Here is a 17,448-nt window from a genome sequence, read left to right on the forward strand (position 1 = left end):
ATGCCAGCGTGATGTAATAATCATGTTTACTTCGTGATTTTTGATCAATTTTTCTGGAAGTGGTAGAACGGCGTAGACTCAGCAGTGTTTGAACTTATTTTACTAGTTGACGAGTAGACTATTGAACTGTTCAAGGCATAAGTGAAGTGCCGACGGGCATAATCAATAAATCATATGTTGCTGTAACTGTTGTGGTGTCGTCGGTGTAATGTTCATAACTTACGTGTAACGGTAAGTTGATCTTTGTGGGCTCTTCGTAAATCAAGATGAAGGCAGATTCATTTACTCTAAAATCTGGTGACCTACCACAGCTGTAAACATCACATAATAATGAATGGTTTGATCGGCACAGTGCAGTAATCAGTGGAGCGTGTTAAATCCACATGAGGCAGTATTGCTTATCTGTTACACCTCCCTTCTTGCAGGATGTTCTTAAGCATTACTAATGACATTCACAACTGATAACAAATCACAAGCACGGTATAAATAATTCAATCACGATATCTCGCAGGTGTCTTAATATGTCTGCCAGATCGTGTCGTGCGATTAAGAGTATTCTCAACAACCTGCGGAGTAGTTTCATTTGGTGGGGACACTAGGTTGCTCTGTGTGGATGACACTTGAGCATTGTGTGGGAAGCTGGATGAAACTATGTCATCTAAATAATCATAGTTACGTACAGGTGTTGAATTACAAGCTTTGTACAAATCACGCCGGTTTCGTCTAATTTGTCCATGAGAATTCTCAATGACGTACGAACGAGGCTCATCTCTTTCATTATTTACCATAGCTTTTTCCCAATAATTGTTTTTACGATAACGGACTTCATCTCCCTTTTTCAATACAGGCAATGACTTAGTTCCACGGTCATAATAGTGTTTCTGACGACTTTGCCGGTTACACAAATCATCATAAGCGTCAACAATTTGCGGTACAAGCAACTTCGTCGCGATAGGCAATTTTGTACGTAGTCTTCTGCTCATCAACATTTGTGCAGGTGAATACTGCAATCCAGCAATAGGCGAGTTACGATACTCTAACAATGCAATATACAGATCAGTATCATCATCATACGCTTTTTTCATCAAATTTTTGACAGTTTGGACAGTTCTTTCAGCCTGGCCATTACTTTGACTAAAACCAGGGCTAGATGTTGTGGACTTAATACCCCATTTGCTGGCAAATTGTAAAAACTCTTTACTACCAAATGGCATATTATCCGACACAATTTCCTCAGGAATGCCATGACGTGAGAAAATTTGTTTCAATTCATTAACAACACTTTTTGCAGTTTTATCCACAAGTTTCACTACTTCAGGGTACTTGGAGTAATAATCTACTACAACAAGATAATCAACATTGTTAAGAGTCATTATGTCCGTTCCAACTTTAATAAAACGTCCATTCGGAATCACATGAGAGATTAATGGTTCTCTCTGATGACATCTTTGATACTTGCTGCAAGTTTGACAGTTTGCAACAACATCTTCAATGTCTGCACACATTCCAGGCCAATAAAGCAGTTCTCTTGCCCTAGATTTGCATTTTTCACCACCTAAGTGGCTTTCATGAATTAAAGTCAACATTTCAGATTGTAACTTAGAAGGAACAACAATACGTTCATTTGAAAAAACAATGCCTTCAGAGAAGTGCAATGTGTTCTGCATATCCCAAAAACGTCTTGCTTGAGCCGGTACGCTTTTTCGTAGACTTGGCCATCCATTCAAGCAGTAGTTGGATATGGTTTGTAAGGTTGGGTCTTCCCTTGTAGCTTTTCGGAATTTTTCAAGTTTCGGAGAAGAAACAGGTAAATTTGTAATCAGTGAGTGTATAACATACTCAAGCTCTTCATTCAATGCATTGTCTGATGTCTCCGGTAAATATGCTCTCGATAACGTGTCAGCCATATACATGTACTTTCCTGGTACAAATTTTACTCGAAGATCATATGGTTGCAATCTCAGCATCAGTCTTTGAAGTCTCGGTGGAGCCTTGTTTAAAGGTTGCTTCATGATTGTTTCCAGCGGTTTGTGGTCGCTTTCAACAGTCACGTCTTCTTTTCCATACACATACTGATGGAATTTCTCGGTTGCAAACACAATGGCAAGCATTTCCTTTTCAATTTGTGCATAATTCTTTTCGGCTGATGTCATTGTTCTGGACGCATATGCAATAGGCTTACCCTTTTGCAATAAACAAGATCCTAACCCACTCTGTGATGCATCGCACTGAATTGTTACCGGATTGTTTACATCATAAAACGATAAAACTGGCTTACTTGTTAACACAGTTTTCAAGTGTGTCATCGCTTTGTCGTGTTCATCTGTCCATTTCCATTCAGCGTTTTTCTTTAAAAGTTCACGAAGGGGTGCTGTAATCGTTGACTCATTCGGTATGTACTGCGATAAATATTTTGTCATTCCCAAAAATCTTTGCAGAGATGCAATATCGTTTGGTTGAGGCATGTCTGCAATGGCAGATACTTTCTTGTTGTCTGGCTTCAACCCATCTTGTGACACGAAATTTCCCATGTATTCAACAGTACTGACTTTAAATTGAATCTTGTCCTTGTTGAATTTCACACCCTTGTCCTGTGCTCTGTTGAGCACACTTCGAAGAATTTCGTCATGTTGTATTTCATCAGTGGCTGCGATAATCAAGTCGTCAGCAATAACATGTACACCCAGTAAGTCGCCAAACGTTTCTTCGTTTCGTTTCTGCATAACTTCACTGGCGGATGAAATACCGAAGGGCATTCTTAAAAATCTCTTTCGACCCCATGGCGTGTGAAATGTTGTGAGATAGGATGATTCGTCACTCAGCTTCACATGCCAATACGCATTCTTCATATCAATAACAGTGAAAACATTTTTTCCTGATAACTTTGCTTGTACATCTCCTGGCGTCGGGATGTTATGACGTTCGCGCATGATAACCGCATTAAGTGGTTTGGGGTCTAAGCATATACGCAAGTCTTTGTTTTTCTTCTCAACTACCACCAAGTTGCTTACCCATTCTGTTGGGATGTCTACATTCGCAATGATGTCATCCTCTTCAAGCTTGTCCAGGACGCTTTTCAGTTTGGGCTGTATTGCATATGGGACTCTACGGGGTGGTTGAACTACAGGTTGTGCATCAGGCTTTATCTGAATGTGGTACTCCTTTGCATAGGTACCAACGCCGGTGAAAACATTAGCATAATTAGTGTTTACGCTGTCACGTGATAAGGGTTCACTACATACATCCACTCGCTTAACTAAATTAAGTTTCGCACACGATGATTCACCCATTATCGATAAGTTTACAACATCAGTAACATAGCACAATAAATCAAAGTAATCACCGTTCTTATTTGCACATTTAATCACAGTAGTGCCTAAAGGCTTCACATTTAGATTTCCAAAACCACAAAGCTTAGTGTTGGTTTTAGTTAGTACTTGGCCAGTCATGGCACTAAACAATTTCAACGGTATCACGTTGGCTTCGGCTCCTGTGTCTAGTTTAAACAAGACAGAAAATTTGTGATTATCTCCATCAATAACGGTAAGATGAGTTTTCATTCTGGATGTAAACTCTTCGTTACTGTTAATTGATGAGATTCTCAGGAAACCTACATCCTCACGAATGGAAACCTCCGAATGGAGGCGTGGGTTCGAATCCCACTTCTGACACCATGTAATGTTCATAACTTACGTGTAACGGTAAGTTGATCTTTGTGGGCTCTTCGTAAATCAAGATGAAGGCAGATTCATTTACTCTAAAATCTGGTGACCTACCACAGCTGTAAACATCACATAATAATGAATGGTTTGATCGGCACAGTGCAGTAATCAGTGGAGCGTGTTAAATCCACATGAGGCAGTATTGCTTATCTGTTACAGTCGGTGCACGAAGATTGCGCTTCTTCATGATACAAAGTTTCTATAGGGAGAGTAGAGCTATTCGCTGTTTCACTGAATGTTAATTAAATTATTTTATGAATGTCACATGTTATATTTTCTCAAACGCTAATTTAAGTACTGTATTCTGCAGTGCTTTCAAATTAACAAAATGTCAGAAGCTCCTGTTGCTAAGAAAGCAAAACTGACAACTGAGACATTACCATGACATTACCATTTTATTGAAACATGTTGTTTTGTTAGAATAAAATTTAAAATTAAACTTATGTGTATTAGTATTCAAGTAGATAAGGTTGAGTGTGCAAATTAAAAGGGTTTACTTAATTAGTTAATTACGTATTATTTTATTAAGGACTAATATTGAACACGCCCTTGAGTTTTCTGACCTATGTGCAATACAGTTTCGACTAGTGGCGTTCATGAGGAATAAAATACATAGCAAAGTGGTCCATCGGATATTTTTTTTAAAATATGGTCCATGAGCCAAAAAAGGTTGAGAATCACTGCTGTAAACTACAGGGATTTGACAAACAATTAGAACACACACAAAAGGAACGATGGCGAATAACTGCCGATTGAGAGATGGATTGTTACGTTTGATTCTTAAGGCTACCATAGGCCTAATCTTAGTCTGAAAATCAGATCTGCTTCGAGAGATGATTTTAAATTGGCCGATCGAGACTAAATTGGTCAATATGACTTGAGCAAAACTAACTTTAGTGAAAATCAATATTTGATCAATTGGTGTACAGCTGGTTGCAAACACCGTAAGGCACCTTCATACGGTTCGTCATATGGAAACAACCAACACTGGTGTCCAGGACAAAGGGCAAGGTACCGATGCAATCCCACGTTTAGAATGGAAGGAAATGAATACTCAAATTGTCAATATGATGGATCATGGAGCCATCCCGTACCATATTGCCGAAGTAAGCAGCATGATTAAAAAGTATAAAAAGACTTTTGGCAACAACAATGTGGATGACTTATTCAGTAAAAACAATAAGGTTAGGAAACGAGTATTACGGTATTAGATGGAACCTCGTGTGTGTAACAATGGCTAATACTTTGTCTTGATTGGTTTTACAAAATTAATTAATAACCTCACCACAATGCAATATCACAAAAATAAATAAAAATTATTTATTTTTTCAGAGATTTGTGATCGCCCGGCCAATCCTCAAAACGGTTATGTCGTGTCTGACCCGGAACGTAGGAACAGCTTTGCAGAAAATGAAACTGTCAGCTACCAGTGTAACCCTGGTTATTGTCGCTATGGCAACGCTGATGTCGTCTGCAGACACAGAGGATTTGATGATCCAGCAACTTGTAGAAGTAAGAATTTGCTTTGAAATTACATTTTATGTTAAACAAAAACCATCAGATTGTTTTAGCTATTACTTCCATCATAGAGATGATCACCTGCACAGATCCGCAATTCTTACACAAATTTCTGTCTGATGCAGCCTCTGCTCTCGCAAGTTTTTCTTTTTGTCAATTTTTTATTCATCACTCACGCAGTAGACTACGGTACTTTCCCTTTATCTTTGACCTTCGCTTTCTGATCTTGCACTGTTGCATTCTTTGTCTCCTACTATATATAGAGCAATTCTTTCTTATCACCGTAGCCTACTCTTATCCTGGCAATCGGCAAATCTTGTTTAGGCCTACCTTTTCTTTAGTTGGTCCAGCCAAAGCCTACTCGTCTTCTGATAATCTTTCTACTCGCTGCATCTACTCTTATGAGCCCCAAAAACCGTTTCACTCCGCCAAGTACATCTCGTCATGTGCCTTCATCGCATCTAATTATTACATTCCATTCAGCATTGTCTTCTATATATTTTCTTTCGTGACGCGACAATTTATCGAAAGACAATTTATCGAACGACAGTTCATCGAACGACAGTTCATCGAACGACAGTTTATAGAAAGACAGTTCATCGAACGCCAATTCATCGAAACGACAGTTCATCGAAACGACTGTTTATCGAAACGACAGTTTATCGAACGACGAAGCACATATGCAATGGAATACTCAGAGGTTTGGGGTTAAGGGTTAGGGGCTAGGGGTTAATGGTTAGGGGCTAGGGGTTAGAGGTTAAAGGTTAGGGGTTAAAGGTTAGGGGCTGGGGGTAATGGTTAGGGGTTAGGGGCTAGGGGCTAGGGGCTAGGGGCTAGGGGTTAGGGGTTAGGGGCTAGGGGCTAGGGGTTAGGGATTAGGGGTTAGGGTTAGGGGTTAGATGAAGTTAGGGGTTAGGAGTTAGGGTTAGTGGTTAGTGGTTAGTGGTTAGTGGTTAGTGGTTAGGGGTTAGGGGTTAGGGTTAGTGGTTAGTGGTTAGTGGTTAGTGGTTAGTGGTTAGTGGTTAGGGGTTAGGGTTAGTGGTTAATGGTTAGGGGTTAGTGGTTAGTGGTTAGTGGTTAGTGGTTAGGGGTTAAGGTTAGGGTTAAGGTTAAGGTTAGGGTTAGGGTTAGGGTTAGGGATTAGGTTTTCGATTAACTGACGTTCGATAAACTGTCGTTTCGATGAACTGTCGTTTCGATAAACTGTCGTTCGATTAATTGTCGTTCGATAAACTGTCGTTTCGATAAACTGTCGTTCGAAAAACTGTCGTTCGATAAACTGTCGTTCGATAAACTGTCGTTTCGATGAACTGTCGTTTCGATAAACTGTCGTTCGATAAACTGTCGTTCGATAAACTGTCGTAGTACCCTTTTCTTTCACTTTTTATCGCACAAATCTCCTGCAATACTTCATCCAACACTGCGACCTGTTTTTTCTTATATTAAGCTTATATTTTATTTATGATCTTTTTTTCTTATATTTACTTACAGTAGTATGGTACAGTGGAGCAAATAACTAATGTCTACTATCCTTTATAACTTCATATCTATTCTACCCAGGGTGTCTCACAAAATATTTAACCCATTCAAATAGCTTTATTTCATGAACCAATCAACATAGTTACAAAAACTAAACTGAAATGGAAAGCTGAGATGTTAACAATTCTGAAAAACAACATGCCTACAATGTAATACTACATCCACAGTAGTAATACAGCAGTTCATAAAACATGCTCCAGATGGCCACCGTTGCGCTGGAGGCATATTTGAGCACGGTGAGCGAAGTTGTCAATGACCCGAACACATTCTTCCTTTGGGATGGCCCTGATCTTCTGGGTGATGGCTTGTTTTAGTTCAGGGATGGTCTAAGGACTATCCTGGTACACATTGTCCTTCAGATAGCCCCACAGATAGAAGTCAAGGAGGTTGAGGTCCGGAGAATGGGGGGACCACTCAGAGTATCTGCGGCGGATGATTAGGCGGTCTGGGAACTTCTCATCCAACCATGCCAGGGTGACATTAGCAGTGTGGGGGTGGCACCATTTTGCTGGAACCATTGCTCTGCTCTTAGAAACGGGCTTCTTCCTCTGGCTCTGTTTCTACGCCCCAGAGCGGTCCAGAACTGCTGGAAGACCACAAGCTAACACTCCTTGTTGACGGTGACTGCGTTCTCATTTTCATCTTCGAACCAGATTGGGCCAATGATGCCATGTTTTGAAATTGCAACCCAGGCAGTGCATCTGACTGAGTGCAGGGGCCTCTGTAGCACTTCATCAGGAGGAGAGGTGTCCCAGAACACATTGCTTTTACTGTTGACATACCCATACAGGGTGAAATGAGCCTCGTCAGAGAACCAGAGGTTGTCAAGGAAGTCAGAGTCCTCTTCGACGATGTCCATGAACCACTGGCACATGGTAACTCGCTTAGCCTTGTCTGCATCAGTAAGTTTATGCTTTATCTGGATCCTGTATGGATAGAGTTTCAAATCTTCCTCCAGAATCCTCTCTACAGAGGACCGGGTCAGACCAAGCATTTTGGGCCCGTTTACGGATCGATTTCTTTGGACTTCTCCCAACGGAGTCTCTAACTGCAGCAATGTTCTCTGGAGTCCTAGCTGTCTTTTTTCTCCCATTTTTTGGTGTTGTAGGCATTGTCTGGTTGTTGTGAAGTGATCCAGTAGCTTGAAACTTTTTGACCCAATAAAAAACGAGTGGTTTTGATGGAAATTTGTTGCAGTCATACTTTTGCCTAAATTTTGACTGCACTTTTTTGTACGATTTTGACTCCAAATACAAAGTCACACAGAAAATTTTCTCTTCCTTGGTGTACTTCATCCTTGCAGATCTACATTTGTTATGGGCTAATTCAGTTAAATCTGAAAAAGAATGAAAAAGCATTAAAATTGACAAAGTTACGTAAGGTTATACGGGTTAAAAGTTTTGTGAGACACCCTGCACTTCGAATGAAAAAGCTGGTCTATGCAACCTTGATGGTGCCACAATGATCACACTCCAGACGTGCGAGCCAGACGTTCGAGAGTAGATTACTTTTCTTAAAAACATTATGATACAAACTGCCAATAAATTTGCAGAAGCATGCCCACACCGCAATCCTCCACGATATGGTTCATACTACGGAAACAATAGAAGTTGGTGTCCAGGTCGCAGAGCCAGATACCGATGTAATCCAACCTTCCGAAGAGTTGGAAGTGAATACTCTACTTGTCAAAACAATGGGAAATGGAACAGCAATGTTCCAAGTTGCAGTAGTAAGTAAACGGAATGCCTAATAAAAATTTATGAAGTGTGAGAATGCTAATCATCGAAGTAAACCTTTTAACTCTCTGTCTATCGTGAAATCCAATGAACCCACTAGCGTACGCAGGGGGGGGGGCCATTGGGCCATGGCCCCCCCCCCCTTAAGATGTTGTGTGACGTCACGATATTGAGAATGATGCTTTCAATCTCTTTATGCTTGGGAATGATGCTTTCAGTCTAAAAAAAACTTGCCTAATTGTAAACAAAACTGAATTAAAAGAGCGAGTTTTGCCAATACCAAACATTCAAACATCTCAGCCAGGAATTAGCAACAAGAAAACGTAGAGACTTAGCTTTATTTCCGAAAAATGCCGAAGAAAACATGATCTTATCCTTTTGCTATGCCACCTGACGCCATCATTTTACAGGAATATTCATACTCACATTTTTGTTAAAAATGCTCTCAGAATGCACCAAATTCAAAGTAATTTTTCAAAATTTTCTGGGGGAGACCCCCCAGACCCCCCCGCTGGGTGTCGTCTTAGGCGAGAACGCCGTCGGGCTTCGCCCGCCGGTCGTCAAACCCACCCTTCCAAATTTCCTGGCTACGCTACCGTTAATGCCCCCCCCCCCCCCTTGAGAAAATCCTGCGTACGCCACTGAATGAACCCCATAACAACCAACAACCTAACAACCTACCAACAAGTAATAGCTGTTGTGCTGTCCTTGAGACGACACTTCAGCTACAAATAATGATGATCCGTGATATGTGGATTTTTGCTTCTGAGAAACATGTGATTGGTGGATCAGTTCACAATCTTTACAACATTCCTTTCAAACCACAAATATATTCATTCAACCACTTTCTTAATATATTCTAGAGGTTTGCAGCCGACCTCCGAATCCAGAAAACGGTGAAGTTGTTGCTAGTAAAGATAACTACAATGAAGACGAATACGTCACCTACCGATGTAATCCTGGTTACTGTCTCTATGGCAACAGTCGCGTACATTGTCGACACAGAGGCTGGGAAGATGCTCCAGTTTGTCGAAGTAAACTTGTTACACTTTTTAAAATAATTTTTAGTTGATGGTACCACAAATATAATTTTCATGGCACTGCCGAAAGATTTAACGATAACTCCTGCAGTCAGCAATAAGCAATTTTTGGTTCTTCGAATAAAATTACAAAAATAAGAACGAACAAAGATTAAAACTGTATTTCAAACTCTTATTGTTTTGGGATTTTATTTTGTTAACTTTCAACATGCTATGGCAGAGTATTATGCTGCTATAGCTTAACGTTTTATTCCTAAAAACTAAAATGATGGCATACGCAAGATCGGACAGTCGTGATCATCTGTCAAAACTTGACTTATCAAAGTATCTCCAACAACATTTTAGAAACATGCGCACATCGACCGGCACCTTCATATGGTTCCTATTATGATGATAACACCATATGGTGCCCTGGACACAGAGCTAGATTCCAATGCGATGATACTTTCCAGCGAGTTGGCGATGAATATTCTACTTGTAGTGGAGAAGGAAGGTGGCTCAGTAGTGTTCCCATTTGCAGAAGTAAGTAATTTCAACAGAACGATAGGCCTACCACACAAAACACTTGGTATAAGTGACATTTGCTAAGCTATTGCAATTGAGCGTTAGGGGCGCGACAGTGTAGCAGGCCTATAGTGGAACGATAATCTTTTAAAATTAAAAAAAAATAACTTTCTTTATTGAATTGATGCTGCTTTTTTTTTACTAATTATACACCTCATCTTTAAATTAAAAACGATTTATTTTACTAATATCCGTGTAACCTCTCTTGTAGAAGTAGCTAAAACTGAGTAGTAGCTTTATCAAGTAGCCTAATAAACCAATAGAGCTAAAGAAGCTGTTGAGTTTTCTGTGCATGTGCTGAAATTATCGATATCCTCTACTTTATAAAACTGTCCATAAATAGGCAACAGCACAATAACTTTAAAATAATTGTCACAATCAATGTGCAAGGTCTCGCGACGGCTGCTTTGTATTCTAACGAACGTGATGTTTTGATTGTGGAATCCTTGAGCGATTTGTTATTATCGGTTACTGACCTGTAGAGTGACCTCTGATTGCGAAGTTTTTATTATGTAATGTATTTCCAGAACATTCATTCAGAACAAACCTAGAATGTTTTTTTGTTTTTCACAATTGCCAAATGTCGTGACGTCATAAGGATGTTTACCAGTTAGTAGATCTGTGATTGCGAAATCTTTATTATGTAACGTATTTTCTAGAACCTTCTACCCTACGTGGCAATCTGGAAGCTTCTTTAAACTTGCTTGTTTACGTTTAGGGCAACTTGACAGAACAATGAGTCCTTATAATGTAACATTATGTAACCTTCTCGAAGTTACTAGACCGAACAACCTTCTATAAATAGTGATGTAATTTGCCTAATTATTATTATGAGTTGATTATGAGAGTTGTGTTATGAGTTGTAGATTGGTAATAAGTGCAGACAGGGCCTCCAAGAGCCCTGCCGGGCCCCGGTGCAGATGTTGCTGCCGGGCCCCCCAGCGCGACATGTCGCGTGATATCTCACAAATCACAAGCAAAATTTGCGGTGCGCGTTCTTACAAAGTATAAATTGGGTTAAAGTATTAACACTCCATTATTTCACAAAGAATGCACTATTGTAAATATGACTTTAAATTCACAGATAGGGGAGACCGGGGATAGCTCGGACGATTTTTTGAAAACAGCCCATATTTTTTTTAAATTACACAGCAAGTTCGTAAATGTTATTTTGTTGTAAACCTTAAAGCTTTGCCAAAAAAGGGTAGGAGTATCGTTTGTTTCAGAAAACCGGAAATGCTTATAAAAAGCATAATTTCTATGGTCCTCAAATGTCCGAAGTCACCCCGGTACCGGGGTAATTTCGGACGTGCCTGGGGTCATCTCGGACAGCAATTTTATGCAGACATTTTGAGTTGATTTGACAGTTAATACAGAATATTTGTTTTTCTTTTATATGTTCGAACTATGATGTCTTTAAAATCCAATAAATTATTCAAAAGATCTGAAAATAAGATTTTGTTTAAGTTTGATTTTTTCCACGGGGATACTTCGGCCATTGAATCCGAAGTATCCCCGACCACGTGACTACAGGTAAATGAAGAAAATATGGCCACCTGATTAACTGCTGGTCAAAATTATCACTTGCTTATCTGAGTATAGCTTTCTAACTACAACCTCAATCAATAAAAAGTTTGTTTTGGTTAACTGCAACGGAATTATGACCTTACACGTACAATTTTAAAATCTTGATATCACTGATAAAATTACTTTTTCGGCCTCAACTTTCTAAGAAAACCAGACATACTTGCAAACTTTATCCTGATTTGTAATGGAGCCACAAAGCTTTGGTAAACGTGATTTAACAATACTCTACTGTGACGTCAAATGCCTTATCCGAGGTATCCCCGCGTCCGAACTATCCCCGGTCTCCCCTACACACTATAGTTATACACAAAGATAAAATGCTGTGGCTATATTTGGCTATATTACTTAATAGCGTTGCCAGATATGGAATTCTGCCCTAATTTGAGGAAAAGTTTATAGCTGTTGAAAACAAAAACTTGTATTTTGGAAATTTTTTTTAGTCCTGGGAAAAATCAAAACCCTAACCTTATTCCTAACTCTAACCCTTTTACCTTAACCCTTCCTAACTTTAATCATAACTCTGGCAACACCTGATTGTAACCATGGCAACAAGTGCGTAAAATCAGCCATTTCGAAGATAAAAATACAATACCATTTCTGACCTTGAAATCTGCAGAGAGTAGGGGAGCAAACTTAGGATGAGTGCATTGCTATTGTTCATGACATTAAGAAATACCAACTTTATATAAGAAATACCAACTTCATAATATAAAAACATTTTATGCGAAATTGACCTTAACACGCAAATTTAAACATTTTATCGGGCCCCCTGAACGGAAAAAATTGAAAATTTTGTTGTTCTAAAAAAGGGCATGCCCATGAGGGGGCCCAATCAAAATACGAAGCTAATATAAAAAACATTATCTTATGCAAAATCGTTGAAATCAATCTTTTTATCGCGTGAATTTAGACATTTTGTCGGGCCCCCTTGAACTCACCGGGCCCCGGTGCAATGCACCGGTTGTCTCCCCCTCTTGTGGGCCCTGAGTGCAGAGATTATTGTTGATTGCGATTTAAAGTAATTGAATACAAGTAGATGAGAATTGGTGCTGATATAAATTGTGTTCGAAATTAGAGTTATTTGAGAAACGTCCTTCGTCAAAGTCTTTCAAGAATTTTCATTATCATTTCACCAGTAGAACTATTCGACATTTAATTGACTGCCTTTCGGTAATATTACATTAAACTATGTCATTGAACCTTTCCAAATCTTTTTCCTGGTAAGAGATAGAAAGAAACCGTGACAATACTAAAATATATAGGCTTCATGTGTGAAAAATAAAAGAGAAGATGAAATTTTGTACAAGCAACAATCAGAGCCGTGTTAACCGCCCCTCGTACTCCCGGCCGGGGGAGTCTGATTAGGGGCCAACTCATTTTGGTTTGTTTAATGTTTTTTGGCTGTTTATAAAAATAAAAAACTACTACAGAAGCTCGATAATCAATAGATAATTAAATCATGTAGGCTAAGGCTGTATTTACTGCTTTGCAAACCCCCGACTGGAGGCCTACATCTAGCTAGGAGCTCACTCATATTTAGTTCGTGCAGTGTTTTTCGGCTTAAAATTGTACGGTTTATTTTTTCATTTTTGAAAGGCTTTTTCGGTCGCTTCGCTCGCTCAACCACATTTCGTTTATCTCGACGATTTTGAGCAAGTGTCGTTAAGGAAAGAGAGTGAAAACTTTTTTGTGACTAAAAAAACTAACAAAATGATGCAATATTTCGAAGTAAACACTACTCACTCAAATAGCCCAGTTAATTAATTATACACAAATTGATAAATTCCAATGCACATCGGGATAGGTAATGAAGTAAAAATGTTATCTGTGAAGATGGAGACACTTCAGGTAAAATTTTCGAAGTTCTAGCCTGCTGAAAGGCTACAACACACTAGGCTATTGAACTTTCAAGAAATAAATTATTGAAATCCTTCTGTGGTTGTGAATAAAAGAAGTTTGAAATGGTAGATTAACAGTGACCAAAAACAAGATTATATTTGTCAAAATTTTCTGGCGTCAAGCCCCTCACTCCCTTTCCGTTTCATTTATTTGGACATGAAGTTTTGCATTGTATTTTTCATTTACGTTATAAATTTTATTTTGTTAAAACTCTGGTCCTTTCCCAACTTTTTTCTTTTTCTGCATTGTCGGCATAGCCTATTAATTTTTTTTTTTTCTATAAAATCTTAAAAGTTGTTTACTCTTTGCTAAAAAGATAAATGTAATTTTTTCCACATTGAAAGAGATTTCCGCTGTAGACTCTTTGTGGTCATATTTTAAAGAGCAATCACTAAACATAGAGGCCCATTAGTGGATTTCAGGGGGAGCGAGATGGTGCTCAAACGGCACTGGCAACAATGACCTTGCAGTGCATTGTTTTAGACTCGATAGCTTGACAATAACGCAAATAAACAAATGAAATATTATTTCTCCAGAGATTTGTGATCGCCCGGCCAATCCTCAAAACGGTTATGTGGTGTCTGACCCGGAACGTAAGAACAGCTTTGCAGAAAATGAATCTGTCAGCTACCAGTGTAACCCAGGTTATTGTCGCTATGGCAACGCTGATGTTGTTTGCACACACAGAGGATTTGATGATCCAGCAACTTGCAGAAGTAAGGCATCACTTTGAAGTAGTATTTTATCCTAACCATTAAAATAACATTCTTCTTGACATCATCCTCGTTTTGAAGAGGTCTTTCGCACTTATCTCATTCCTCCTTATTATTTTGTCCAAGGATTTCTCCTCTGGCAATTACTTTATTTCCAAGTTCTCATTGCTACAATTTGCTATCCTAGCTATGCTTCAATGCTTGCTTTGTGATTTTTCTTAAAAACATTAAGATACAAACTGCCAATAAATTTGCAGAAGCATGCCCACACCGCAATCCTCCACGATATGGTTCATACTACGGAAACAATAGAAGTTGGTGTCCAGGTCGCAGAGCCAGATACCGATGCAATCCAACCTTCCGAAGAGTTGGAAGTGAATACTCTACTTGTCAAAACAATGGGAAATGGAACAGCAATGTTCCAAGTTGCAGTAGTAAGTAAACAGAATGCAAAATTAGAATATATTGTGAGTAGTAATCTTAAAAATGAGAACCTTTTTGGACGGTTCTCGCAGTTTTACAGCTATTGTATGGAACTATTGGCAATCTTTACAACATCCTCTCTGAACGATAAATAGGATTTCATTCAACCACTTTCTTAATATGTTGTAGAGGTTTGCAGCCGACCTCCGAATCCAGAAAACGGTGAAGTTGTTGCTAGTAAAGACAACTACAATGAAGACGAATACGTCACCTACCGATGTAATCCTGGTTACTGTCTCTATGGCAACAGTCGCATACATTGTCGACACAGAGGCTGGGAAGATGCTCCAGTTTGTCGAAGTAAACTTGTTACACTTTATAAAATGAATTTTTAGTTTGAAATGCATTATAGCCGATGTGACTTTTATGACACAATATTGCCAATTGTAGAGTGTAGACCATAGATCAGCGGTTCTCAACCAGTAAATCATGGGTCATTTAAACATTTTGAGGTGGGCCACAAATCTATTTGAAAATTTGCTAAATTTATTGAAAAATCTACTTTTATATGTGTCACTATAGTTAATTTTATATTTGCTTGTTTGTTAATATGTGGCGCTATTGAAACGAAATAAATTGACTTGACATACCAATATAATTGTTTAAGTCAGCGTGGTCCAACTACAGGCGTGCGGGCTGCATGCGCCCGTGAGCTTTCACAGTATTGATTTAATTTGTATTTATGTCACAGAAAGTAATTTCAATTAGAACATCTATAACATTTGGATAAAAAGTGTCAAAAATTTAATTCAAAGTTGTAGACGGCAGGGCTTATACTGTTTCAATCATTTATTACGTTTCTAGAAGAGTTAAATGCAGAATTCAATGATTTCCCACTTTATACAAATGTCAGATGGCTTAGTGCTGGAAAAGTAGGCTACTGCAACACTTCTTTGGTCTTCGGAAGGAAATACTATCATTCTTCAAACAGAACAATTGGGTGAAACACAAATGTACCAAACTCATTTATGCGACAAAAACGTCCTGTGCAATCTTGCTTTCCTTGCAGACATGATTATGCACTTGAATGTGTTAAACCTAAATTTGCAGGGGCGAAAGCAAACTATTTCACGTTTAGTTGGACACATTGAAGCTTTCCAGAGGAAGCTGCGCCTTTTTGCTATATACTTGAAAAATAACGATCTTTCACACTTTGATTCTTTGCATGCACTTGTGGTAGATGATTATGAAGTGGAATGCTCCCGTTTTGTGAAAAATATTAAGGATTTATCTTGTGAATTTGACAATAGATTTAAAGATTTTGACAGATTAAAACCTGATCTCCATTTGTATAACCATCCTATGGATGTTAATGTGGAAACACAGCTACCAGAACTTCAGCTCGAACTCTGCGAGCTTCAGTGCAACTAATTCATGCTGTCAAGGAAAAATGAAAGCTCAGAGTGCTTCAGCTTCTGGAAATTAGTCAGCAAGGATAAATTTACCAACCTGAAAAATTTTGCAATAAAAATGCACTCAATGTTTGGAAGTACATACATGTGTGAGAGTACATTTTCTAGAATGAAGCAAGTCAAGTCTAAAAACAGAAATCGAATGATAAACGAAACACTAGAAGATAGTCTCCGACTTGCTACCACTAACATCGTAATTGATGTAGAAACGATAGTATCAGAGAAACCTCGACCACAGGCATCTCACTAATAGAGATTTGCAATAAATTTCTGTTTGTTATTGTTTAACAATTTCGATTACTCACTCACTATCATTTTATTGGAAATGGCCCGCAAGTTGTCACGTTTTTGTAAAGTGGCCCGTAAGTCAAAAGTATTTGGACCACGCTGGACTATAAGTTCACTGCTGAACATACCTACCTAACTGTAAAGAATTTTTATCCCCACACATTTTCTTAGAAAACAGTTGCATAATGCCATATGGCATAAAAACTACAAAAGTGGCAAAAGCGGCTTTTCTGGTTACGGCGCTCTTATATTTGCTTGCTAGTCATCACAATTTCATATAGGCTGCTGTACAAAATCCATTTTTTTGAAATTGTGAGTATTTACTACACGACTGCAATATTGTTTCTCTATAATCAGTTTATACCGTGGCTAACGACATATTTTCAACCAGCTTGCACTTATTTTCAATCAACAGAAAGAAAGCGGTAGCCTACTTGAACTTTTGCAAATCCGTTGTTAGTATTCTTTTTGTGAATTACTGTGGCAAGGAATTGAGACTTTCTAAAGAGGGATACAGCACGAATGTTTAGAATCACTGTAACTACAAGTTGGCCAATAATGTTCAATAGAAGTAGGCCTATAAGCTACTCACTAATCCTCGGTTGGATAAAGAATCTGCTTTGAAATATGATCTGCTGTTTTGTTTTTATTTTTTCAAGCCTACTTTGTAGTTTTTCCCTTGCATAACAAATTAATAGGCAACAGAATTTTTGTGCAACAAAAATGGGCCAGCAAAGGAAAAAAAGGTTGGGAACCACTGCCCTATATTAAAAAGAATGGACAATAAAATACAGGAATCTTGAATAAACAATTCATGTAGGCAATCTTTAACATCATTTTATACTCAAATTTTGCTAAAAGAAAAGGATATTATAACTCTATTTTGTAGCCTACAGTGATTTTACTTATTGTTATATTTTTAACATTTCCTCTGCTTTAGCATAACT

At 38.5% G+C, this 17,448-nt stretch overlaps 1 protein-coding gene across 2 annotated transcripts in view; it reads left to right on the top strand.

Annotated features, from left to right (window-relative positions):
• The window catches only part of LOC145786178 (sushi, von Willebrand factor type A, EGF and pentraxin domain-containing protein 1-like), an 85,631-nt gene that overhangs the window by 9,674 nt on the left and 58,509 nt on the right, over positions 1-17,448 (top strand). For both annotated transcript variants that reach the window (XM_082597826.1, XM_082597832.1), the window contains exons 8-15: positions 4,652-4,828; positions 5,055-5,234; positions 8,332-8,508; positions 9,379-9,549; positions 9,901-10,077; positions 14,142-14,321; positions 14,576-14,752; positions 14,931-15,101. In XM_082597826.1, coding sequence (XP_082453952.1) covers positions 4,652-4,828; positions 5,055-5,234; positions 8,332-8,508; positions 9,379-9,549; positions 9,901-10,077; positions 14,142-14,321; positions 14,576-14,752; positions 14,931-15,101 — 1,410 coding nt within the window. The remainder of the gene's footprint in view (positions 1-4,651; positions 4,829-5,054; positions 5,235-8,331; positions 8,509-9,378; positions 9,550-9,900; positions 10,078-14,141; positions 14,322-14,575; positions 14,753-14,930; positions 15,102-17,448) is intronic.

The sequence above is a fragment of the Aplidium turbinatum genome, chromosome 2 (genome assembly GCF_918807975.1).
Source record: "Aplidium turbinatum chromosome 2, kaAplTurb1.1, whole genome shotgun sequence".
Taxonomy (NCBI): domain Eukaryota; kingdom Metazoa; phylum Chordata; class Ascidiacea; order Aplousobranchia; family Polyclinidae; genus Aplidium; species Aplidium turbinatum.